The sequence below is a fragment of the Carassius auratus genome, unplaced genomic scaffold, assembly GCF_003368295.1.
Source record: "Carassius auratus strain Wakin unplaced genomic scaffold, ASM336829v1 scaf_tig00216504, whole genome shotgun sequence".
NCBI lineage: Eukaryota > Metazoa > Chordata > Actinopteri > Cypriniformes > Cyprinidae > Carassius > Carassius auratus.
Window position 1 is genome coordinate 145,308 of NW_020528604.1, and position 23,854 is coordinate 169,161.

The following is a 23,854-nucleotide window of genomic DNA, read 5'->3' on the forward strand; positions in this document are numbered from 1 at the left end:
GATGTCGTGCATAAAAAGGGCTAAACTGTCTATACTTCTAGCACAGCATTCTCTTGCTCATAGCTCTCAGAGGTGTGTTAACCTTTTAAACTCTGCCCAGTAGTCAAAGAACGAGGTTGAACAGGAAGACAGAGAGACATCATGATTGAGATCTGATTCGTTTCAGTAGATTTGAGGCATCGTCCCATAAGATGATCATCAGGTTGATTAAAAGAGTCTTACTGTACATTTCGATTCTGTGATGGACCACATGCCCTGCTCACTTCACACCTCTTTACACATTAATAGTGTTTTCACAGTTTGGTGAACTTCTTGCCCCTGAACAATGAGATGAAAATTTGTATTTTGTAACTAAGACAAAGTGAACATTTTGGGCTGTTCAAGACACAGATAAATAATTTCTAAAGAAACTAAAAACTGATTTAAAGTATTTTTTGAGTCTCAGTGATCTTTTTCAGTTTTTCTTTATGTCCTGTGGACAAGGCAATATGTACTGAATATTTCAATAGGAAAAATGAGAAATCATCGTTAATATATTAATATTTATGCTCACTTTTAAAAACTCAGTCTCTTCCTCTTACTTGGCTTTGTAACAGTATTTTAAAGTTCCTTGTGAATAACAAATAGCATTACATTGGGGTTTGTGCAAAGGCCAGTGTTCTGAGATGGGCTGTGACTCATCAGCTTCCCTTGTGCTGGCCGGTGCGAGCGCTTGTTCACCAGGGTGTGTGTAGCGTCTGATGAAAACGTCTGGCCCAGAAAGTCCTTGATATTTCTTTCCTTGCATCTTTCACTTCTTCGGTTCTAAAACAATGCATAAAACAGCATTGTTATAGATTGACTGTGATTGCGTCCTTAAAGGGACACTCCACCCCAAAATGAAAGTTTTGTCACCAATCACTTACCCCCATGTCATTCCAAACCCGTAAAAGCTTTGTTCTTCTTCAGAACACAATGTAAGATATTTTGGATGAAAACAGGGAGTCGCATTGACTGCCAAGTAAGTTGCACTGTCAATGTCTAGGAAAGTATGAAAGACACCATCAGAATAGTCCATCTGCCATCAGTGTTTCAACCGTAACATTATGAGGTGACGAGAATACTTTTTGTATGCAAATAAACCGTAGCACCATTTTTGAGAATATCTGTGGGTGCAAGCATCGTATGATTTCTGTGTCAGCCGCACCACAAGGATGTGCTGTTTTCTTTCAAATCAAAGTGTAAATACACGTAGAAAACATATCCTTGTGGCGCGTAACAGAAGAGCGTGAACTGCTTGCATTCAGCTTATAATCTTCAAAATGGCGTTATGCTGATGTGTAGAGACATTGAGATGAATTGTTGAATAAAGTCATTATTTTAGTTTTCTTCGTATACAAACAGTATTTTCATCGCTTCATAGCGTTACGGTTGAATCACTGATGGCAGAATGACTATTCTGACGATGTCTTTCATACTTTTCTGGACCTTGACAGTGTAACTTACTTTGCAGTCTATGGGGCAGTCTCAATCCTCCCGGTTTTCATCCAAAATATCTTAAATTGTGTTCCGAAGATAAAACAAAGCTTTTATGGGTTTGGAACGACATGGGGGTAAGTGATTAATGACAAAATTTTCATTTTTGGGTGGAGTATCCCTTTAAGAAGATGAATTCTCCTATGTTTGATTTTGCAGTGGCTTAAAGGCCGGATCAGTATTTCACTAAAGCTACTTTCATCTGTGCTGCTGTCATTGTTGATTTGAGCAGTTGTATTTTAAGGGTAAGAGCCTTCAGTAGAAGGTACAAGGCAAACACAAGCTCAGAGTTTAGCCTAGCTGACAGATCTTGATCATGACTGCTTGTATGTATCTGTATGATGTATTTTTTGTTGCTCATCCACACAAGACATTGATATCAGTTGTGTGTTATTCTATCTTGAGAGTGCACTAATTCTTCATAGACAGCATCATGCTGTAGATCAGCACAGCAATCATGTGATTATGAATTTTGACAGGACAAGGTTTGTTTTCCTTTCCTCAAGTACTTCTGTACAAATATGCGGACAAACAATCCAACCTGGATTTTATGGGGCAATTTATTTTTTATTTATTTTATTTTTTTGCCTTAAATGAATTAACTCACTGCAGCTTGCAACAATATTTATGGCAATTTTGTGTTGTTGTGCAGTGAAAACCCAGCAATAATCATTATGTTCTTATGCAGTTAATGTTAGTGATGGTACCTGTAAGAGTACAATTACCTGTAGATACTGAGAGTACAGTATTGTGTTAGACACAGTACCCTGGTTCCACAGACAAGACTTAAGACTAAAATGTAGATCTGAGCAGTTTCAACTGAAAGAAAATTGCACTGATTGATCTTAAAATATGTCAGTGCCTTTGTTTTGTCTCAAGATGCACACCACTGATGTTTTTTTTCTAAGGCACGTTCATGAAAATGTCCTAATTGAACTATTGCCTAATCCTGGTTTAACCTAAGCCCTTTCTGTGAAACCAGGCCAGTGTCTAAAACAACTTTATCATTGTCTCATCTTGTGATACGGTTTTTTGTTTTACAGTTTATAGTAGTATTATCAATGATTGCATTCCTTTGAAATATTGAAAAGGTTTTTGGAAGTGAAAAGGAATGTAATATACAGTGAAAAATCTTTAAGGGGGGGTGAAATGCTCGTTTTCACTCAATATCCTGTTAATCTTGAGTACCTATAGTACTGCATCCTTCATAACTCCAAAAAGTCTTTAGTTTTATTATATTCACAAGAGAAAGATAGTCTGTGCCGATTTTTTCCGGAAAAACACGACCGTCTGGAGGCGTGATGTGTGGGCGGAGCTAAAGAATCACAAGTGCGAGTAGGCTTTTGCGTTGAGAGCGTCCAAAACAAACCATGGCTAACAGTCAGATTCAGCGTATATTTATGATCCAGAATCAGATCCAGAGGCTGAAATTTAACAAGAGCAGCATCAGCAATCAGTCTCTATGTGGTATGTACTGAGACTGTATATATTTGCTTAGTGGTTTTGGAAAATGACTAAGTTCCACTTTGTCGTCTTTTTTTTTTTTTTTTAAGCTGTAAATGTGGAAAGTGCAGTTTGATGACAACATCGCATGTTGTTTACTTGATGTGTTTACACGCCGATAGCTAAGTTAACAACACAGAGATATTTGAAGCAGTTTTACTCACCACCTGTGGTTCCAACACACGATCGTGACCCTTTTCCGTTGGGATTGCATCATCCTTAAGAAATAAACGATGTGCAAATCCGACGTCAAACTGGGCCTTGTTTGTAAAACAAGCATCTTCGAAATACAGGGAACAAACACAAACACTTGCACAACTCCGTTGATGCTCTGTAAAAATAAACTCCATCCACTGGTCCCTTAATGCTGTTTATCTTTTGGTAATCTATGCAGGGTTGTCTTGCCCTGGCAACCAAAAACACACTCCTTTTGTGACATTTTGCGACGCTCTTGCTCTGATCAGTGAAGTATGTTGTGCTCTCAGTGCTCTGCTATACGGGAGCGCGCGCTCTTCCGGCAGAAGTGTCCTTAGGACCCATATAAGGAAATTCCGCTCCATCTAACGTCACACAGAGCCATACTCGAAAAAAACTTTCCGAAACTTGTGACAAACCGGAAGGAGTATTTTTGGAACAGAAATACTCCTTCAAACGTACAACTTAATTTTTGAAACTTTGTCCATGTTTAGCATGGGAATCCAACTCTTTAACAGTGTAAAAAACTCAGTATGCATGAAATAGCATTTCACCCCCCCCCCCCCTTAACTGACATTCCCAGAATTCTCTGCTTTACATTTCACATTTGATGTTTTTCACTGAACTTACTATTTTTTAAGTAGCTAAGTTTTCTTATCAGTTATGCTCATTAGGCTTGTGTGTTACATCTGATGTTGTTAAATGAATGTTTATTTGCATTACATTAGTGTCGTGTGTTACCATGATGGAGTTGAGTATTTGTGTGAATGACATTGTGCACCTTCACCTGCTCAGCTTAAATATGAAAAAGCTGCTTATGGTGAGCTTTGGTTCATCATGTGACGTTCTCATCACCGCCTGCTTTTATGGTTATTAGTGTATTGCAAGGGTACTAAATGGATTTCAGAATTTCAGTAGTTTGTTATATTTAAATTATAATCAGTTAATAAAATGTGGTATTTAAATGTAAATTTAAATTAAATCTGTAAAACCAAAAATGTCATTACTGTATTTTTCTTTTTTTAATGGTAAAATTCTGGCAACCGCACCTTCCAGTGTTTGTTTTTAAATTAACTTAACAGATTTTTTTTTTTTTTACAGATAGTATCATTAAACCTCTTGAAACTTTCATATTATGCTACATATAGGCACTGGATAATACACTGTTGGAAAGACAATAAACAACTGTAGATTGTGAATGAATGATTTAGTGAGATCACGTGAAAATAATCAGTGGTGTATAAAGTACCTGAAAGTCAAGTAAAAGCACAGATATCTTACCAGAAAATGACTTTGGTAGAAGTTGAAGGCACCGTCTAGAATATCACTTGAATAATATATATATATAAATTATCATACACAGCTTGAGTAGCAAGTTTCTGTTCAGTTTTAACTATTCCTTCCATTTAGTATTTTAGGGTAAGAATAAGAAGCACTACTTCTGGTATAAAAAAACATTTCTGGATTCTGCATCTGAAATAGCATGTATTTACACAGTTTATGTATCTCAGAGGGGATTTAAAAAGCAGATACAGTTGTATAAATAGGCCTAATGTTTTTTTTTTTTTTTTTTACATAAAACATTGAATACTGATATTTGAAATAATTTAAATGTTCATGTCCATGATTGAGTCATTGAGTCATTTATTCAACCGATTCGTTCAAAAAGCTGATTCATTCAGTAAATAAACACCGTCCATTGCTCAGAGACGCAAAACAGTGCTGTGATTTTGTTTCGAACTATTTTCGTCTGCAAAATTGAGCAGAAACAAGCAATATTATGTCTATAATAGAAGTCACTTATTGCTTTAATGAACTTGTATAAATGTATTATTTAATGTGTTCATGCGTCTGTAGAAAAAACGGTACTCTTTGTGTGATATTGCTTAAGTTAACTAGGCCTACATTCAATTATATCAATATAAAAAGCATACAGAAGCATTTTTTGCAATCTACAATTTAGAATGCCTGGACTTTTGAGTTTTAATAGACTTTAATACACTCTGTGTGTGATTTGGTGTTATAGACTACTTCATAACATCAGATTGCACATCATTACAGCAACACTTAACATATTATCGCAGACGATGCTGAATATCGCACACCCCAGCCTCGACGCAAATCACCCACGGCTGTGCACACATCAGGTTTTGCAGGTTTTGGTTTTGTGTTTTAGGAGTCTAACTTGCAAACGCCAGACCACTGATTCAAACCTGCTTTCCTGCAGTCTGTGTTCTTCTGACTTTTTTTGCAGTAAGTAACGCATATACTTAGGGGAAATGTATCTGATTAAAAGTATACATTTTAATTAGGAAATGTAGTAGATTAAAGGTAAAAGTTTTTTTTTATTTTGTTACATTACACCACTGAAAACAAATATTCCTCTCTTTGTCACCTGAATGGGCCTCATTTCTGAACTTTCCTTTCCTTTAAAGACCCTTGCATATAAACCTGAATGAGCCAAAGTCCCATTGCTTTGAAAGCAAGTCTGGGCTCCCAAATATGGATTCTGATTAGCTAATATGGCCCCCCAGTTTAATTATTATTAAAGAAAATTTAATGTGGAAATAAAATGCAAGCTGTGTAGTTGATTAGAGTTAAATTCTGTGGTTGCAAAATCAGAAATTCCTGTATGAACTGTACAAAGAAAGAGAAATAATTAATATCACACCTTTCCACAACAAACCACATAATGAGGTGTCCGTTGCTGAAATGTGCTGAAGTTCAGGCATTAGAGGGCAATCCATAACCCTAAGTATAAATGTTTGTGTTTAAAAGAAAAAGTAAAAAGATGCTAATAAGCAAAAACAAGACCGTTGCCATATCTCTGTCATGTGTACGTCAGTGGCTTTTGCCTTTAAAAATCCTAAGGTGTTGTTCCAGCTTGGGATTGTCTTTCCTCGATGCAGACTAAGTTATATGCACTGCAAAGTGTACAAGAGGAGACAAGACTTGACCTTGTCAAGCACAGTTCAGCGGCTCACAGCTCTCCTCAGGCGTGAAAACTGAACACAACAACAAGCTCAGCGACCTCCCCAGAGATACAACACAGAGCAGATAAGGCATATGACAGGCTCGTCTTTTCAGCTGTATATATATCTGGAAGCAAAAAGTTGTATATTTTTGAGGTTATGTGTGTAAAAAAAAGTTTTATGGTTTCCACAAAAAAAACTGTACACTGTAAAAAAAAAAAAAATTGATTGTAATCACTGTTCTTCACAGTCAACAGATCTGAGTATTTTGGCTCTCTCGTTTGCTCTTGTCTAGTTAATACTGAATGCAAAGCTGTTGGAAAGAGCAGGTCTCACTCTCAGCACCTGAACCACCTAAAATATTTCATAAGCTCATTTCTCATTCATAAGCTCGAGCGGAGCTGCCTTGGATGGATGGCGCAGTTTATTGTGCTGTTCGTGATTCAATGAATTCCAGAGCTGCCCGGTGAGACAAAGTTCCCAAAGTGTCTGTTTGTGTTGAACGGTAAGTGAAGCCATGACTGTAATGCAGTTTAAAGGCAATTGGATGGAGTCAGGGAAAAGATAGAGAAAGAGAGAGACTGAGTGGGTGTGAGCGAAGGGGAAACGGGCAAAAAAACAATGAAGAGACGCAGAAGGATGAAAATGACTTCAAGTGACTCACCAGAGAGTCAATTAGGACCTTTAATAAGCAAATATGTACATCTGGCAATACACACAGAGAACATTAGGGCATATTTCTATTCTGAACCATCACACGCCCACGTCAGAGTCAGAAGTGCTTTTCGAGATGCGCTTGTCAGTGTGACATTCTGTGATTATCTTGACGTATGCAATCATTTTTAGCATAATATTAGATGACTGTCTTACACCTTTTACATCAGTGCTTCTCTATATTTTCTGTGCCAGCGCCCCCCTACCCATTATTCAGGTCCCTCACCACCCCCATCAAATGAAATGTAGTCAACTTCACTTAATATTTAAGTTGATTATTATCTTCTCAAGTCAAGTCACCTTTATTTATATAGCGCTTTATACAATACAGATTGTGTCAAAGCAGATTTACTAGACAATTATTAGACATAATTTAACAATTTTGTCTTAAGAAGTCAAAAAAAAAAAAAAAAAAAAAAAACACACACAAAAGAAACGATATAAACTAAAATACCAACAATAAAAGCTATAGCAATTATATAGTCTTTCAAACTACTATATGAGAAAAACTCTCAAATTATTTCAGGAGAAACCTTTTTTAAAATGTCCATTATTGTGTGTTCGGAATAAAAACGTCTGTCATTTAAAAATGGACATTTTATTAAAATATGTTTTATACTTTTTTAAATTAGTAAATAAATCACAAATTGGTTTATCTTCCCCTTTCAATAAAAATGAATGAATGAGTCTTGTGTGATCTATTCGACATAACTTCAGCTCTGGTTTCACATATTATTTGTTAAGTATATATATATATATATATGCAATCATTCCATTCTATTTGCAATTTATCATAAATGTATAGATCCAACATAGGTTTGATGCTTTTAATTAGCTTTTAGTGAAAAAATTATACAAAATTTTCCTTACAAATTTAGAGGACAAGGGAATATTGTTGCGCTCAGATGAAGGCTAGTTGTAAGTCCAGGTGCGTGAAAACCAGTAAAATGTAGAAGAGACTGTTGATGGCTCGCACTCTGAAAAACTAGAAAAACCTTACAAATTTAGAAAATACCTTGTTTTAAGAATATATCTTATTATATATTGTTTTCTGAATGAACATGGTTATTTTGGTGGGTTGGGTAAATATTACATTTACACATGTGAATGGAAGAAATGTAAACCCTCCTTTAGTACATTTCTTAGAATTTATGAAAATTATTGAAAGTTTGGTTTCAAACATTTAAAAGAAAAGTAGAAAGATGGGAAACACATGCTCCTCTTTGTAAAAATACTATATGAATGCTGTCCTGATGTGTATCTTTGTTATAGACATGAGTCCATTACATGTTTTGTATGTCAATGTGGCCTGCCTTACAATTACGATGTTGATATGTCCTCCGTCTTGCATTGTACATGGCTACATTTAAAAAGATAAATGTGCAATATGCAATTTTAAATGACAGTATAAAATTAGTTATTTAAATAGTTAAAAGATTTCTATTTAAAATTGTATATATATATATTTATATTTCAATCTTTCTGTTCAACAAATAATGAAAACACCTCCACACAATTTCTGAACAGCATAACCACTTTCAGCTATATAACCGCTATAATAATAGAAATGTTTTTCGAGCAGCGATCAGCATAATTTCTGAAGAATCCTGTGACACTGAGAAATGGAGTAATGGAGCTTTTGCATGACAGGAAAAAAAAAACATTAAAAAATATATTCAAATAGAAAGCAGTTCTTCCAAATGGTAGATTTAATATATAACAGCCCTTATATATATATATATATATATATATATATATATATATATATATATATATATATATATATATATATATATATATATATATATATATATATATATATATATATATATATATATATATATATATATATAAACATGTTATTGAATGCTACATGACATTCATGATATTTCATTTGACTGGATGTCAAAATTCATTATCTTTAGTTTCCCAAAGAACAAAAAAGTGAAAGTAAATTATATGAGTGTTCAGAAATTTTCCATTTAAACCAAGTGCAGCCAGTCAGCGCACAAGAAGCATTTATATTCATTTTTCCAAACAAGAACAAGAGAAAAGTATATGTGTCTGAATGCTGGCTGTTGTTTTGACTTGATATTCGGCAGCTGTGCTACAGAAAGCTGAGTGAACACTAAAGACAAGAGTCATTGCTATGGAAATGATGCACCATCTACAGTAGTTTAGTAGCATTGGTGTATACTGACAGGTAACACTACTACACTGGACATGAAGGGCATCAAAGTCCATTATAATCAGTGTTTCTGTCACTAAATGCACGCTAATTTGCCCACAGTAAACTGATTCTCTGTTATCTTTCTGACGCAGTCCACACGCTAACTGGACAAATAGATATAGGGCAAGCTTGCTTTGATGCATCCAGTGTAGACACAGAGTTAAGACATTGCATACAATTTTCTTTTGCAAGTTTCAGCTCATACATAAACTCACTTAACATTCCCCAAGAACAGAAATATTACATCCAGCGCCCCCCGATGCTCTCCAAATGCCCCTGTTGAGAAACACCATTTTACATTGAAAGCTGTACATGCAGCAGGACTGGATGTCCATTATGGGTAATGTGGGTCGACGAGAAGCTCGTTCTAAATGGCAGGGTAAGCAGCCAGGGCTTCAGCACCATAGAGAGCGACCCGGGCCAGAGGACTGCCACAAATACTGTGCTCACAGAGGCTCAGCAGCTGGGAAAGATAATACACTCTCAACAATGACCATCTAGCACAGAGAGCCTTTGCTTCTCTCTTGTGACTTCTGTGCCCTTAATGCCGTCAGTTGCCATTCTTTTCTGTGTCTGAATCTATTATGTGCTAATAATAAGAGTGAGTGAGTCACCATTTAAGAGTTTTAGTTGTGATACAGGCAAAACATGAATTAAGTAAATCTGATTTTTTTATTTATTTTTATTTCCAGTGCAGTGTCTGGCAGTGCAGTGTCTTCATTCACTATGTTTATATATAGAATTATGTTTGGTATGAGACATAAACTACATTGGCTTCCATAATACTTTATTCCATACTATGGAAGTCAATGGCTACCAGCCACTGTTTGGCTACCAGCATTTTTCTTTTTTATGTTCAACAGAAGACAGAAACTGATACAACATGAGGCTGATTAAATTATGACAGAAGTTTCAGTTTTGGCTGGACTATCTCTTAAATATGCCTTAAAATAGCTTGAATATAGATTTACACCAATACCTCATTGAAAATGTACATGGACCCAGGAATATGCAAATTAGTCCCCGCCTCCACTCAATCACACCAGCTCGGACCTGCTCCACTTGGTTAACTGAAGTGGTACATTTTTAGTGCAGTTTTCAGGAGAATGCTCAACATATATAAACTATGTAGAGCCCCTTTATAAATAATTTCACACAATATATTATCCAGATGTGTAGCCTACCTGTTCATAGCTGAAAATTATTTGAAAAGACAGATTTTTACAGATTAAAGATTTTCTTGATAAATTGGTCATGAGGGTGAGCAGCGACGGTCATTATATGAATATAAATGGATTATGAATATAAATGGAAAATCTCAAAACATTAACCTGTCTGATTTGTCAGGGTTTGCTGCCTAAGGTGCATGAAGCTTATGGTGTTCTGTCTTAAAAAATTAAATGCTATAAGGCATGGTTAGCTGGGTGACCTGAACCTGACCTGTTACTGTCACACATAAATCATGACCAAGAAATTGTTATCAAAATCGATTTCTTTAGAAATTTTGGGAAAAAAATAAAATAAAAGAACATTGATTGGGGACATATTCATTCTCTTGCTTTACTACAAGTGTTAGATACGAACAGATATCCAGAGTTAAAAGCTGGATAGAATAAGTAATGTAATGGAGAATGTAAGTCAGATAAGGAAGTAAATTAAGCTGCATAAATCAATCTTGAGAAACAGTTATAGTTCTTCTGCATAGCAAGAATAGGACTCAGTACAGGGGCAAGATTTGGCTGGTTAGGATAGGCCAGTTAAAGGCATCGTTCGCCAACAAAGATGATTCTGTCATTATTTACATGCTCTTATTTTTTCTCAAACCTACTGGACTTATTATTTCTTCCGTGGATACTTTTTTTTTTTAAATGTCTACAGTGATGTCCAGTGTTGTTTTAGACCCAGATTCACTGAATGGACAAAAACAGTTGAAATGTTCTGGAACGACGTGAGTGAGTGTAAATAATGACCGAATTTTCATTTTTGGGTGAACCTTCCCTTTAACGTTGGAGGCTCTTAAAAGCGTGAAATTGACTTTATGCTCATCTGCTGTCTGAGCATTTGACCATGAGGCCTTGAAATTTTTATATTTCTTAGGATAGTTCTTTGAGTAAATTTAACACCTTCAGCTCTATATTACAGAGAAAAAAGAAAAGTGAAAGTCTACACAACTGACTTATATTCAGAGGACAATGTCCATGGTCTCATACCCAGCATGCATTTTTTTCTTTTTTCTTTCTTTTTTTTCAATTTTGAGTTTTCTTTTCCACTCAGCATTTTTTTTTTACAGAGACTGCATCATCAGCTTGGTCCTGGAAGTCAGTGGAGCTGTCTCGAGTCGAGTCCCTGTAAGCCGCGTCAGAGACTCGTTATTTAGTCCCTTCCACTTTTAGCATCTTGAGGAGGCTACACTGCAGGCCGTTGTCTTCTGACAGATGGCTGCACAGTTGTTGAGCCAGTGGGTAAACTAACATTGTTTATCGTCGTTTCTAACATTGGAGGACCAGAACTGCTCATTTCTCACACTACCTACTCCTATGATTTCTGAAAATTGACTGCTTGTATTTTCATACTGATAAGACTAATATGTACCTGGTTATGTGTCTGGTTTAATAAAAATGTACTGTGACTCTCTGTCCAAATGACTGAACCATTATATAAATCATATTTTTTCTTTCTCTATTATCTGTTTTTCCTCAATAAATCATTTCAAAGTAGTTGAAAAACTTTGATTGTCTGCACCACTCTGATTGTGCTTAAACATTTAGACACTTAAGAATAATAATGAAGCTATTTTTATTTTTATTGCAAATAATTAATAAACGATTAAAAGTACTGTTCAAAAGTTGCTTTTATTCTGCAAGGATGCATTAAATTAACCAAAAGTGAAAGTCAAGTCTTTTACATTGTTACAAAGACCTATATTTTTAAATGCTGTCTTATAATTCATCAATCCTGAAAAAAAAAAATAAATCTTGATTTTCACAAAAATATATTAAGCAACACAACAGTTTTCAACATTGAAAATAATAATAAATGTTTCTTGAGCAGTAAATAAGCATATTAAAATGATTTCTGAACGATCATGTGACACTAAAGAATAAGACTAAAATTTGTCTTTCATTCTGTCAAAAAAAAAAAAAAAATGTGGGTAATGATTCACATCTATATATATATATATATATATATATATATATATATATGATTTTGTAGTGCTGGAGTAATGATAAAAAATTAATAATCAACTTTGAATCACAGGAATAAATTAAAATGTATTGACATAGAAAACAGTTATTTTAAATTCAAATAATATTCTACAACATTACTGTTTTTACTGATCAAATAAATGCAGCCTTAGTGAGCAAAAGAGACTCCTTTCAAAAACATTTCAATAAAATTATAACATTATATAAAAAGCATAAGCCAAAGGTCTCCCTGGACAGATCAAAGACCAAATTCCCTTAATTAAAGAACCATAAAATTCAGATCTGATTCCATATCTTTGTATAGGACATCTTTATTCAACAGAATATTGTGTCTGTTTGTAAAAAACTGGCCTCAGATCAGCAAAACTATCCCCTATGTGGAGGTCCCTCTGCCCCAACCACTTACAATGAGGCCCACGTTCATGTGTCTGCTATGATTACATCTTTAGTCATTGATGAATCGAATAATATTCTTAATCTATCACTTTCATCTCTGGGGTGACATTACAATAACTGCTCGCAGTATCTATCTACTGCAGACAAATGGGTTTATACGGTCAGCATCTCCAAAACCAGCCTCAGAGGACAGACCATAAGCAACTCCATTACATTTACATACATTTACTTAAAGCCTCTCCCAATGCCAAAGAGCTTTATTAAATAAGGCATCCATCACATCTGAGTGGAGAGGTTCAAACTGAATTTCAACTCCAATTTTCAATTGTTTGTTTGGTATAAAAGTTTTATAGTATTTTGCCTGAGCTGGAAATATATGAGTTGAGATGTACAGTATGTATTCAAAACAGTCATATTTGAAGTATTAATGATAATTTAAGGATGTTCTTGGGATAGAGGTACACATGTTTTCTTTGATGCATAATTCCTCTCATATATTTAATACAGAATGGCATTTATATACAGTATGCTGCTCAGAATCTGCAAAGGGATAATTAAATGTACCGAATCATGTAAAAATATACAATCTTTTATTGGAAAATTAAACAGCATTTTTTCAAACTTTGCCTAATTTTTTATAGAAGTTTTATAGAATTATTTGTCAATTTCAGTGAGTGAGGAACAAATTTACACTGATGTGCGTTATGTGTTATGTACGTTACGCTATATCTGCATGTTGAAGCTGCTCAGGCTGCCAGTTTCTCTTTCTTCATGACATAGTCAAAGTCAAAACATCTGCTAGTGTGGATTTTCCAAGTAATAGTTGTGCTAACATGTATTGTGCACATTATTTTTCCACAGACATTGGTGCTGTGATATTCAAATGATGCGGATTTCAAAACAGATGGATCATAATCTAATGTGAAGTACATATTTATATCCGGTGTAAATGTGGCTGAAGACTAAAGGAGTGTAAATTTGCTGACAAAGCCATAAGCAGTATTTGCCAGTTTGTTAATAAAACAGGTATCCACCTCTTTAAAATCATGTTTGAAGTGTTTTGTAATGAGCTGTGACAGAGATAAAAAGGATATGAACTTCTAAAGCAGCCTAAATCAAAGCAGACATGATCTACCTTTTATTTATTTATTTAATTTTATTATCATCATTTATGTATCGGGATGTGTTCTGCAATAGGAATACCTGGAACTACTTTAAGACAACTTGAGTCTCAGTGTTATTTTAGTATTGCTGATGTACTACTTATAATTAATTATATTACATTTTTATATTTTCCCTCTCATTTTAGTTAAAGGTTTAATTTTTTTTTTTCAATTACATTTTTTTTCTTCATATTAATATGTCTATATAGTTTTTGTTTTAATATAATTTTTTATTTATTAGCTTATTTAGTTTTAGTTATTTTGTCCAAACTAAACAAAAATGAGAAATGCTGCCTTGGCCAACAGCTGAAATAAAATACGTTTTGTTTTATTTCAGAAAATAGTATTTTATTTCAATAAATATTCATTTTGATTCAAGTAACAATTTTGTTGTTATGTTTTTTTTTTGTGTTTTAGTTTTTACTCTACGATAATAACCCTGGAATACAGTACTATTTCAGGTTTGCTATTACAATAAAAGAGATAATTTTGTCATGCATTGTATTATAATGATTACAGGATTAATACACCCTGTATGCGTAACATATATGTTTACTGGAGTCTTATATCAGTGGTTTTGGCAGGTGTTTTTGAGATATTTGTAACGTGGGCATCAGTGGCACACAGCCAGCATGCAGGTCTTTGTGCTGACTGGCTCTCTGTTCATAAAACGCTGTGCTTTGCTCTCCTGTCACTTACTTAATGAATAACTGTGCAGATGTTCATTCAGATATTGTCAGATGTACTGGATAATATTTACTACTCCTTTTAAAAATTCATAACCGTGCTTCTTAGTAGCACACATTGTCTAACAGATCAACATCCACTCTTACTGTAGCTACCGATAGGTTAATATTAGCTAATTAGTTAATATTTCCATTCCAACAGATTGTCCAGCGTGCCAACAGCCCCTTGTACCACACCTCCCTGCTTTGAAGAAAGGACTACTGTGCTTGATATTATATGTTATGAAAGGCTGGGCCCTGATTGGCTGCTTGAGGTCTTCTGCAAGTGCTTCCGTATAGCAACAGACCCCAGTTCCCCCCTCCCCTGCCCGTTTCCCCATCTTCCTTTCCGTAAGACAGTGGCAGCCCCTCATACGGTGGCTCGGATTCTGCATCCGAGGGGGCTTTGCTCTGCTGCCGCTGCATCTGGAGGAGCAGTAACCATAGTAACAGCTAGGCTTTGCTGACCCTGGCTTTGTTGACTCGCTGCGCCGCACAGTTTTCAGGCTTGACCTGGATTGCTTATACTACTGGTTACTTGGGCAGAGATGCTCAGTCGATTGACCTGCTTCTTTTCTTGAATGGTCAATGATCAGAGGACTTCTTTGCAGCGCCTCTGGGTTTGTGATGGCACTCTCTCGATGCCCCTGCCCACACTATTTCAGTAACAAAGTGTTTCGCAGAGCACTGACTCATTTGCTCTATGAATGGAGCTTTTCCTGCCGGTGAATATTTAAAAGGATTACCTCTAGTTTGCTGAAGGATTTGATGCTGCTGTTGGTCTTGTAGAGGCTTTTATGTTAAAATATGCGATTGTTCTTTGACGATAAACCATTGCTGACTTATTCACAGCCGCATCGCATGTGTGTGTGTGTGTGTGTGTTTATGTAGGCAGATGTATTTGTGCTAAAGCTCAAAACTGAAAGACTATAATCAGAAATTTCGTATAGACATATAATAGAAAAGTTTTAAGTGGTACATGCTATGTAATTGCCTTCATTTGAGCAGGAAATGGCATAATTTCTGGTTTGTTTTCCATGACAAGAACCACTTCATATTTTAAATCTGTACACAAGCATATAAATAGCCTCATAACTAAAATATATGACTAAAAGACAAAAAAAAAAAACTACTAACATTTGTTTATCCCATCCTTATTCAAATATGAAAGTTTATGAATATATATATATATATATATATATATATATATATATATATATATATATATATATATATATATATATATATAAAACACCAACCTTGCTATGTGTTCTGTACTAGACTAACTGAGACTTGTCATGGCACTTGTATACTGTTGTTGTTGTCTTGCTGATCTGATTGTTTCTATTGTTCTCATTTGTAAGTCGCTTTGAATAAAAGCGTCTGCTAAATGATTAAATGTAAATGTAATGGTATCATGACAATTGTATGTCACTATTTGCAATGATGTTAATAATGATGTCAAGCTTTAGAATTGCATATATAATACATTTTCCCAACGTTGTTAAATGATTTTTTTCCCTGTGATGGACTGACCATCATTCAGGGTGTTTCCCTGTCGTTGACCTGAGAAATTGGGAAAGGCCTTACATCCCCACAATTTAATATAGGACAAGCGGTGACAACACACAACAGTAATGTCTACATTTAATGAATAGCCCATAATTTACCTTGAAATTATAATAAAATAAAAAATATATAAAATGATTCTAAAGTATTAATATGTATTTAATGCTTATAAACATTCTAAAAAACAAAACATTCTCTCCATAGGTTGATTAGTGTGTGACAGTCTGTTTTTAATCTGCTCTGTAGTTTTAAATGAGAAGAATGGACTTTAGACAAATAAATCCACTGAAACATGGCTCCAATCAGATTAGGTGCTTTTTTAAATGAAGCAGCCAGTTTCAGTCTCATGGATCTTCCCTTAACCTCTGTATACATGTTCATGTCACCGATAGATGCTGATGGTTGCTGTCTGTCTTGTGTGTTACAGATGTGATGGAGCAGGAGAAGGTGCTGCGCTCCAGCTGTTTGGTGAGTGGAGTCCACACCCCTCCCATCCGGCGCCACAGCAAGCTGGCAACACTGGGGCGTATTTTCAGGCCGTGGAAATGGAGGAAAAAGAAAAACGAGAAGCTGAAGCAGAGCTCTACAGGTAAGACAAGCTGGGCTTTGTTTCCCCTTTTATTTGAATTTAGTCTATTACTGAAAACATGGCTGAGTTGATAATACAAATGAACTTGCAAAGATGTGTTTGAGGAAATATTTTGAGTGTTGAGTAATGTAAAAGTACCTTTTATAAAATGTTAATAAAAAATATTGTGTTATTGCCAATTCATAACAAAGACACTTAACAGAGATTTATGAATAGGGAAATATTCACTGATGTGGGATATTGTTTTCACAATATCAAAATTATTGTTTCGATACCGATACCTAGTAAAGAATTGCGATATTTTGTAACTTATTCTGTCAGTTGTGCAACCTTTTCTTTCAGAGGAGAAAACTCGGCCAGTGAGCTTTGTTGAGCATCATATTTTTCTACCAGTCGTGGACCGGCGGCCACAATATCACTTGTGCTCGGACATGCAGCCTAGTGATGCGCGGGTCTGGGTTTTGTCCAACCCACGGGTCCCGCTTTTATGAATAAAGTTACATTTCTTTGAAAATGAAATATGAAAATATATATTCCAAATATTTAATATAAGCTATATGAAATTGCACTAATGATGTTTCGTCTGTGAATGATTCTTTTAGGTGAACGAATCATTCTCGTTCTAGTAAACCACTGACTCATATTTCTCATTCCTCCCTCCACAGCAGCGCGCCAGCACGGCACTATTAGCAGCGCATGCGCAGCTCTTAAACAGCTCTGTGAACTGTTTCATCCTGTCAACTGTTTTATGAGTTTCATGAGTTATTTGTTGAATGTAGAGTAGTGGTGGAAATTATGATTCTTTCAAGAGATTCAATCATTTTCAGTTCATTCACCAAAATTATTCGTTCAGAATTGTTCACTGATTCGTTCAGTGATCATTTCTTCGTATTACACAAAATATGCCAGCAGGTGGCAAAAAAGTGTATTATGTGTTACGACTTAAATCAACGAACGCATTTACTTGTTACAAAAACTGATCTGGTTTTATTAAAATGTGTGCATAATCACATTCAATATATAAAGTCTAATTAAGTTGTTCAGATGAACAAAGCACAAGGTTTTCTTGCCTAATTAGCATTTTAATTGTTTGGTCAGACAGTTTGTATTATATTCACATTCATAAATCGGGGATTAAACGTGGAGTTCTGTATGCTAAATATCAAAAGCGTATGTGCACAGTACCTGTACCTGTGCTTTGCATTTTGCGAAATTGACATGCTAAATGGCAGACTAACCCAGTTTACTTTCATTAATTTCGTTCATGAACGAGATAAGCTATGTACCAGTTCAGTCATTTCATCCACGAACAAGATGTACTAAATAATTCAACTCATTCACGAACGACATGTGTACCAGTTCAGTCATTTCGTTCACGAACGATAAGATCCCTAGATGTATTCAGACTCATGAAACTCGTTCACTGAAGGGCGTATTTGTTCACTACATTCAACAAATCACATGCTCTCATACTCAAAGGCTATTGGCTCGAGGTTGAGTAATTCTTTGACAGGATGAAATGGTTCAGTTACCCAGTTCATTGAGCTGTGCATGTGCTGCTAATAGCGCCACGCTGCTGTAGAGGGAGGAACTTCAGTGAACGAGAAATATAAATCAGTGGATTGCGTGAACGAGAACGATTCATTCACCTAAAAGATTCGTTCAAAAAGAACGATACGTTCACGAACAACACATCACTAATGTAGAGAACCCATACGCCCTTCACTGAATGAGACCGAGAGATCTTCTCATTCGTGAACGAGTTGAATTAAAGGTCCCGTTTTACGCACTTTTTTGAAGCTTTGAATGTATTCACAGTGTGCAATATAACATGTGTTCTTGTTTCGCGTGTAAAAAAACACAGTATTTTTTACACAATTCACCTATCTGTATACCGCTGTTTTCACTGTCATAAAAACGGGCTGATGACTTCCTTGTTCTATAAAGTCCCTCCTTCAGAAATACGTAATGAGTTCTGATTGGGCCAGCGGTTCCTGTGTTTTGATTCGACAGCAGTTGAGCGAGTAGTTTTGAGAAGCAAGTGGGCAGGAGCGTGTGCAGGAGATGTATTTATAGTCGCAGGAGATGTATTTATAGTCACAGGAGCGTTTTTACTGACGAGATGCGCATTAAAATCGCATTCGTTTTTTTGCACAGCCCTACTGTAATGGTTTAGTTTAATAATAAGGAAAGTTTGGTTTGTTTATATGTTGACCTTTAAGCGCCCTCTTGTGGCGAGGACTGTGTATGGTAACCTTCATATGACTTGTTGCATTGAGTTCATTGTGAAGTGTCATGGCTGAAGTGCGGCTCGTACGGTGAGGTCGTGGCCCACATAAGGCTGTAAGTCGCTATTATTTATTATATAAATATGATGTTTAGTAGGTTTAAGATGTTTAAAAGTTAATTCATTAATCTAGAGATGCAAATGTTGCTAAAAACGAAATGTGAAGTGACGTGCAAAGCGAGAGTATTAACAGTTAGTCAGTCCTGTATGCTAGCGATCTTTTGTTATGGTTAATAGGCTTATGTGAATTCCGTGATTACAAGAAATTACCTAAAACAAGGAATATAATTAACAAATGCACGAAAATGTAACGTTTAATGTTTTGATTTAATGTTTCATTTGAATGCTTTAGTTAGTCAGTAAATACTGTTCAGTCAACTGCATTTTGAATATGTACAATTCTCCTATGTCTGTTTACAGTTTTACAATATTAAAGTTAAACGAGAAAACATTCATGAAACCTAATGGAGGATTAAAAGCCATAAATCAACATCTCGCCTGTTCGCTGTCTGTCTAGCTGGATGGAGAAGTGACACGTCTAGTGAGGACAGAACAGTAAAAAGCCTTATAAACAGCAGACAACGCCTTTCAAAAGCCCTTAACTTCAGTCATCAAGTCATCATGTGGCAGCCATTGGACCCGCAACCCCAACAACAGCCAGGTGGTCACATGCTGAAAGTACAAGAAGAGGTGCTGGAAACGAGATCCCGGTGCTCTGCTTCTTCAACTCGGTCAACCAGGTCATCTGCAAGCGTAGCAGCTCTCAAAGCGCGAGCTAAAGCTGAGGCTGTTCAAGCGCAGTTGGTCTATGCAGAAGAGGAAGCTGAAGTAATGAAACAACAAGCTCAAATGCAGGCTCAGCTACATATCTTAAAGATAAAGAAAGAAGCAGCAGCTGCTGCAGCAGAAGCAGAGATACTAGAAGCAGCCGCACAGTTTGAAGAACAACAGTCTTACAGTAAAGAACATCTGTGTGACAACCCTGTGGACTCCAAGGAAAAGGTTCAAAATTTCATTGACAGTCAAGCATTCTTGGAAAACAACCAAGTGTTGTCACAGCCTCAAATCTCAATCTCAAACCCCTTCTACCAACATAACACAGGTGCAGAACCATCACCAACCCTCTACAATACTCCTGTAACCAAGCAAGAAACCCCGCAGCACCGACAACAACGGCTTTCCATATACACGTCAACACCACATCCTAACATATTGCATCCAGTTCTCAACCATCAACACCAGTCATTTAGCTCAATGCCCCCAAATCTTCAACAGACATCTACGGTAAATGATATGGCTAAATATCTAATGAGACGTGAACTGGTGTCAGCCACTTTGCAAACTTTTGATGATGATCCACAAAATTATCGTAGCTGAAAATCGTCATTTCTGAATGTCACTAAAGACTTGTCTCTGTCCCCTAAGGAAGAATTAGATCTACTTGTAAAATGGCATGGACCAAAGTCAAACAATCAAGCTAAAAGAATCAGTGCGGCTCAAATCAATGATGCCTCTGAAGCTTTAAAAATGATCTGGCAGCGCTTGGAAGAAACCTACAGAGCACCTAAGGTAATTGAACATGCACTCTTTCTAAAGGTTGAAAACTTTCCTAAGATTACAGCTAGAGACTCAAGTAAACTAAGGGAGCTAGGAGACCTCTTACTTGAACTACAACTAGCTAAAGCAGAGGGTTATTCACCTGGGCTAGCCTTTCTGGATACAGCCCGTGGTGTTAATCCCATAGTGGAAAAACTCCCTTACTCCCTACAAGAAAGATGGATCTCACATGCATCCAAATACAAGGTAGATTTCGATGTCACTTTTCCACCATTTTCTACCTTTTCTAACTTTGTACGGGAGCAAGCATGTATAAGAAATGATCCTAGCTTCGCCTTTATTTCAGCATCTCAGTCCAAGTTTGACAGACCCGTTAAAAACAGTACTCGCACTATGATTTCAGTGAAAAAGACAGAAATAGCACAGAGTAATGAAACAATAGATGTTAGTAAGGATCCAGACAAACAATGTCCTTTGCATAAAAAGCCACATCCTCTCAGAAAATGTCGCAGTTTCCGCAGTAAGTCCCTAGAAGAGAGAAAAACATATCTGAAGGATAAAAACATATGCTTCAAGTGTTGTGCATCAACCAAACACCAAGCCAAAAACTGTCAGATCAAACTCACCTGCAAAGAATGTGGGAGTGAAAGACACAATACAGTGCTACATCCAGGTCCACCCCCCCCTAACAGCATCACACCGCCGACAGAGGTGAAACAGCATGGCGGGGAGCCTGAGACCAGCACACCATCAGTCTCAGCTACTGCAATGTGCACAGAGGTATGTGGCGAACAGCACGGCTCAAGGCCTTGTGCTAAAATATGCCTGGCCAAAGTAATCAGTCTCTTGCCCGCTCAGATTTTTTTGACCTCTTTAGTGTTAAAGGGGGCACAGAGGTGTATACCTTAAAGACATGTTCAGGAATCATACAAGTAAGAGGGAGAAAGGCTAAAGACTTTATTGTTGAGTCTATAGATGGTAACATAAAGGTGCAACTGCCTGCAATGCTTGAATGTGACATGATCCCAGAGGATCGTTCAGAGATTCCCTCGCCTGAAGTCGCCAATTACCACTCACACTTAAAGGAGCTCTCGCACAAGATACATCCCATAGACTCAAATGCAAAAATCCTGTTGCTCTTGGGTAGAGACATCCTGTGTTTGCACAAAGTGAGAGAGCAGCGCAATGGTCCCCATAATGCACCATTCGCCCAGCGCCTTGACCTCGGCTGGGTTATTGTGGGAGATGTCTGTTTGAATGGTGCACACAAATCAAGATCTGTCGCAGCATACAAAACTAACACACTGCTCAACGGACGTCCATCGTACCTCACACCATGTACCAGTGTCCTGCAAATAAAAGACAAATCTGTAAGTCAATTAAAAGAAACTCAAATCTGCACAGATACTTACCAGGCAATACAAACAGACAATCTCGGGGACACTATCTTCATCAGGAGGGTGGATGATGAAGAGTTAGCACCTTCACAACATGATGCACAATTTCTCACAATAATGCAGAACGAAATGTATCAGGATGAGAAAAACAATTGGGTTGCACCCCTTCCTTTTGTTACACCCAGACAACGTCTACCAAATAACCGAGACCAGGCTTTAAAAAGACTCATCACTCTAAAACGAAGTCTCGACAAAAAACCCGAAATGAGAGAGCACTTTGTACAGTTTATGCAAAAAGTCATAGACAACAAGCAAGCAGAAGTCGCACCCCCCTTACAGCTGAATGAAGAGTGTTGGTATCTCCCCATCTTTGGGGTGTACCACCCGAAGAAGCCCCAGCAAATCCGTGTGGTTTTTGATTCAAGTGCCAAACATGAGGGTGTAGCACTCAACGACATTCTTTTAAGTGGCCCAGATCTCAACAACACCTTGCTTGGTGTTCTTATCAGATTTTTGCACAAAATTGCCTCAAACAGCAGCAAGGTCATGGAGGCGTTCCCAGCAAATGTCTTAGCAAAAGACATCAAAAGCCTTGACTTAGGCACTGACCCATTACCTGTGCAAAGAAGTTTAGGCATCAGCTGGAGTCTTGAATCGGATACGTTCACATTTCAAGTCTCTAAAGAAAAAAAAACATTCACCAAAAGAGGTGTGCTATCCACTGTTAATAGTTTGTATGATCCCTTAGGTTTTGTTGCACCTATAACTGTACAGGGAAAAGCACTCATAAGAGAACTAACCTCCGAACCATGCGACTGGGACGACCCCCTATCGCTAGCCAAAGAAAGACTATGGTCTGTATGGAGAGACTCTCTTCTCGAGTTAGAGCACCTACACATTCCCAGACCGTACGTACCTTTGTCTCTTTCCTCAACAAAGCACAGAGAGCTTTGTGTCTTCAGTGACGCCTCATCCATAGCAATAGCAGCTGTCGCCTACTTGTGAGTTGTCAATGAGCAGGGACAGCACCTCACAGGATTTATCATGGGCAAAGCTAAATTAGCACCAAAAACAGCTCACACAATTCCACGGCTGGAGCTATGTGCCGCTGTCCTTGCTACAGAAATGGCAGAGCTTATATGCCAAGAAATTGACCTGGAGCTTCATGCTGTAAAGTACTACACGGATAGTAAGATTGTACTTGGTTACATCTACAACATGTCAAGAAGATTTTACGTCTATGTATCAAACAGAGTCTCTAGAATCAGAAAATCTTCAGTACCAAACCAGTGGCATCATGTCTCATCAGAAAACAACTCAGCAGACATTGCTACTCGCCCAATAGCAGCACTTCTACTGCCACAAACATATGGGTTCACCGTACCCCCATTCTTGTTGAAGGAACTGCCCCCGTGTTCATCTACAGCAGATACAAACGAGTTTGAGCTAATAGAACCAGAGCATGATTCAGAGATTCGACCAGATGTGAATGCCTATGCAACTAAAGCCAACATCGAATCCCTCAGACCTCACCGGTTCGAACGTTTCTCAACATGGAAACATCTCATACGAGGTGTAGCAAAACTCATTACTCTAGCTAGAAACAAGTCCAAAACTTCAGGCGAAAACAGTACAAATCCTCAAACTCAAGCTAAACTTACAGTCATCTCAAGTGTCCAAAATTATGCTTTCAAAGAGGACATTAAGAAACTGCATAAAGGGGAACGAATCCCAAAAACAAGCCCCTTGTGGACTCTAAACCCTTTCATAGACTCAGATGGACTATTAAGGGTGGCAGGTCGGACGTCTCTAGCTGACTTTACGTATGACGAAAAG

General features: G+C 36.9%; 1 protein-coding gene and 1 long non-coding RNA gene across 2 annotated transcripts in view; one reads left to right on the plus strand and one right to left on the minus strand.

Moving 5' to 3' along the window:
* LOC113098291 (phosphatase and actin regulator 3-like) overlaps positions 1 to 23,854 on the plus strand; it is a 66,752-nt gene that overhangs the window by 3,239 nt on the left and 39,659 nt on the right. Inside the window, exon 2 of the mRNA XM_026263308.1 lies at positions 16,616 to 16,777. Coding sequence (XP_026119093.1) covers positions 16,616 to 16,777 — 162 coding nt within the window. The remainder of the gene's footprint in view (positions 1 to 16,615; positions 16,778 to 23,854) is intronic.
* The window catches only part of LOC113098293 (uncharacterized), a 58,253-nt gene continuing 50,952 nt past the window's right edge, over positions 16,554 to 23,854 (minus strand). The window contains exon 13 of the long non-coding RNA XR_003288981.1: positions 16,554 to 16,707. This is a non-coding gene — a long non-coding RNA (uncharacterized LOC113098293). The remainder of the gene's footprint in view (positions 16,708 to 23,854) is intronic.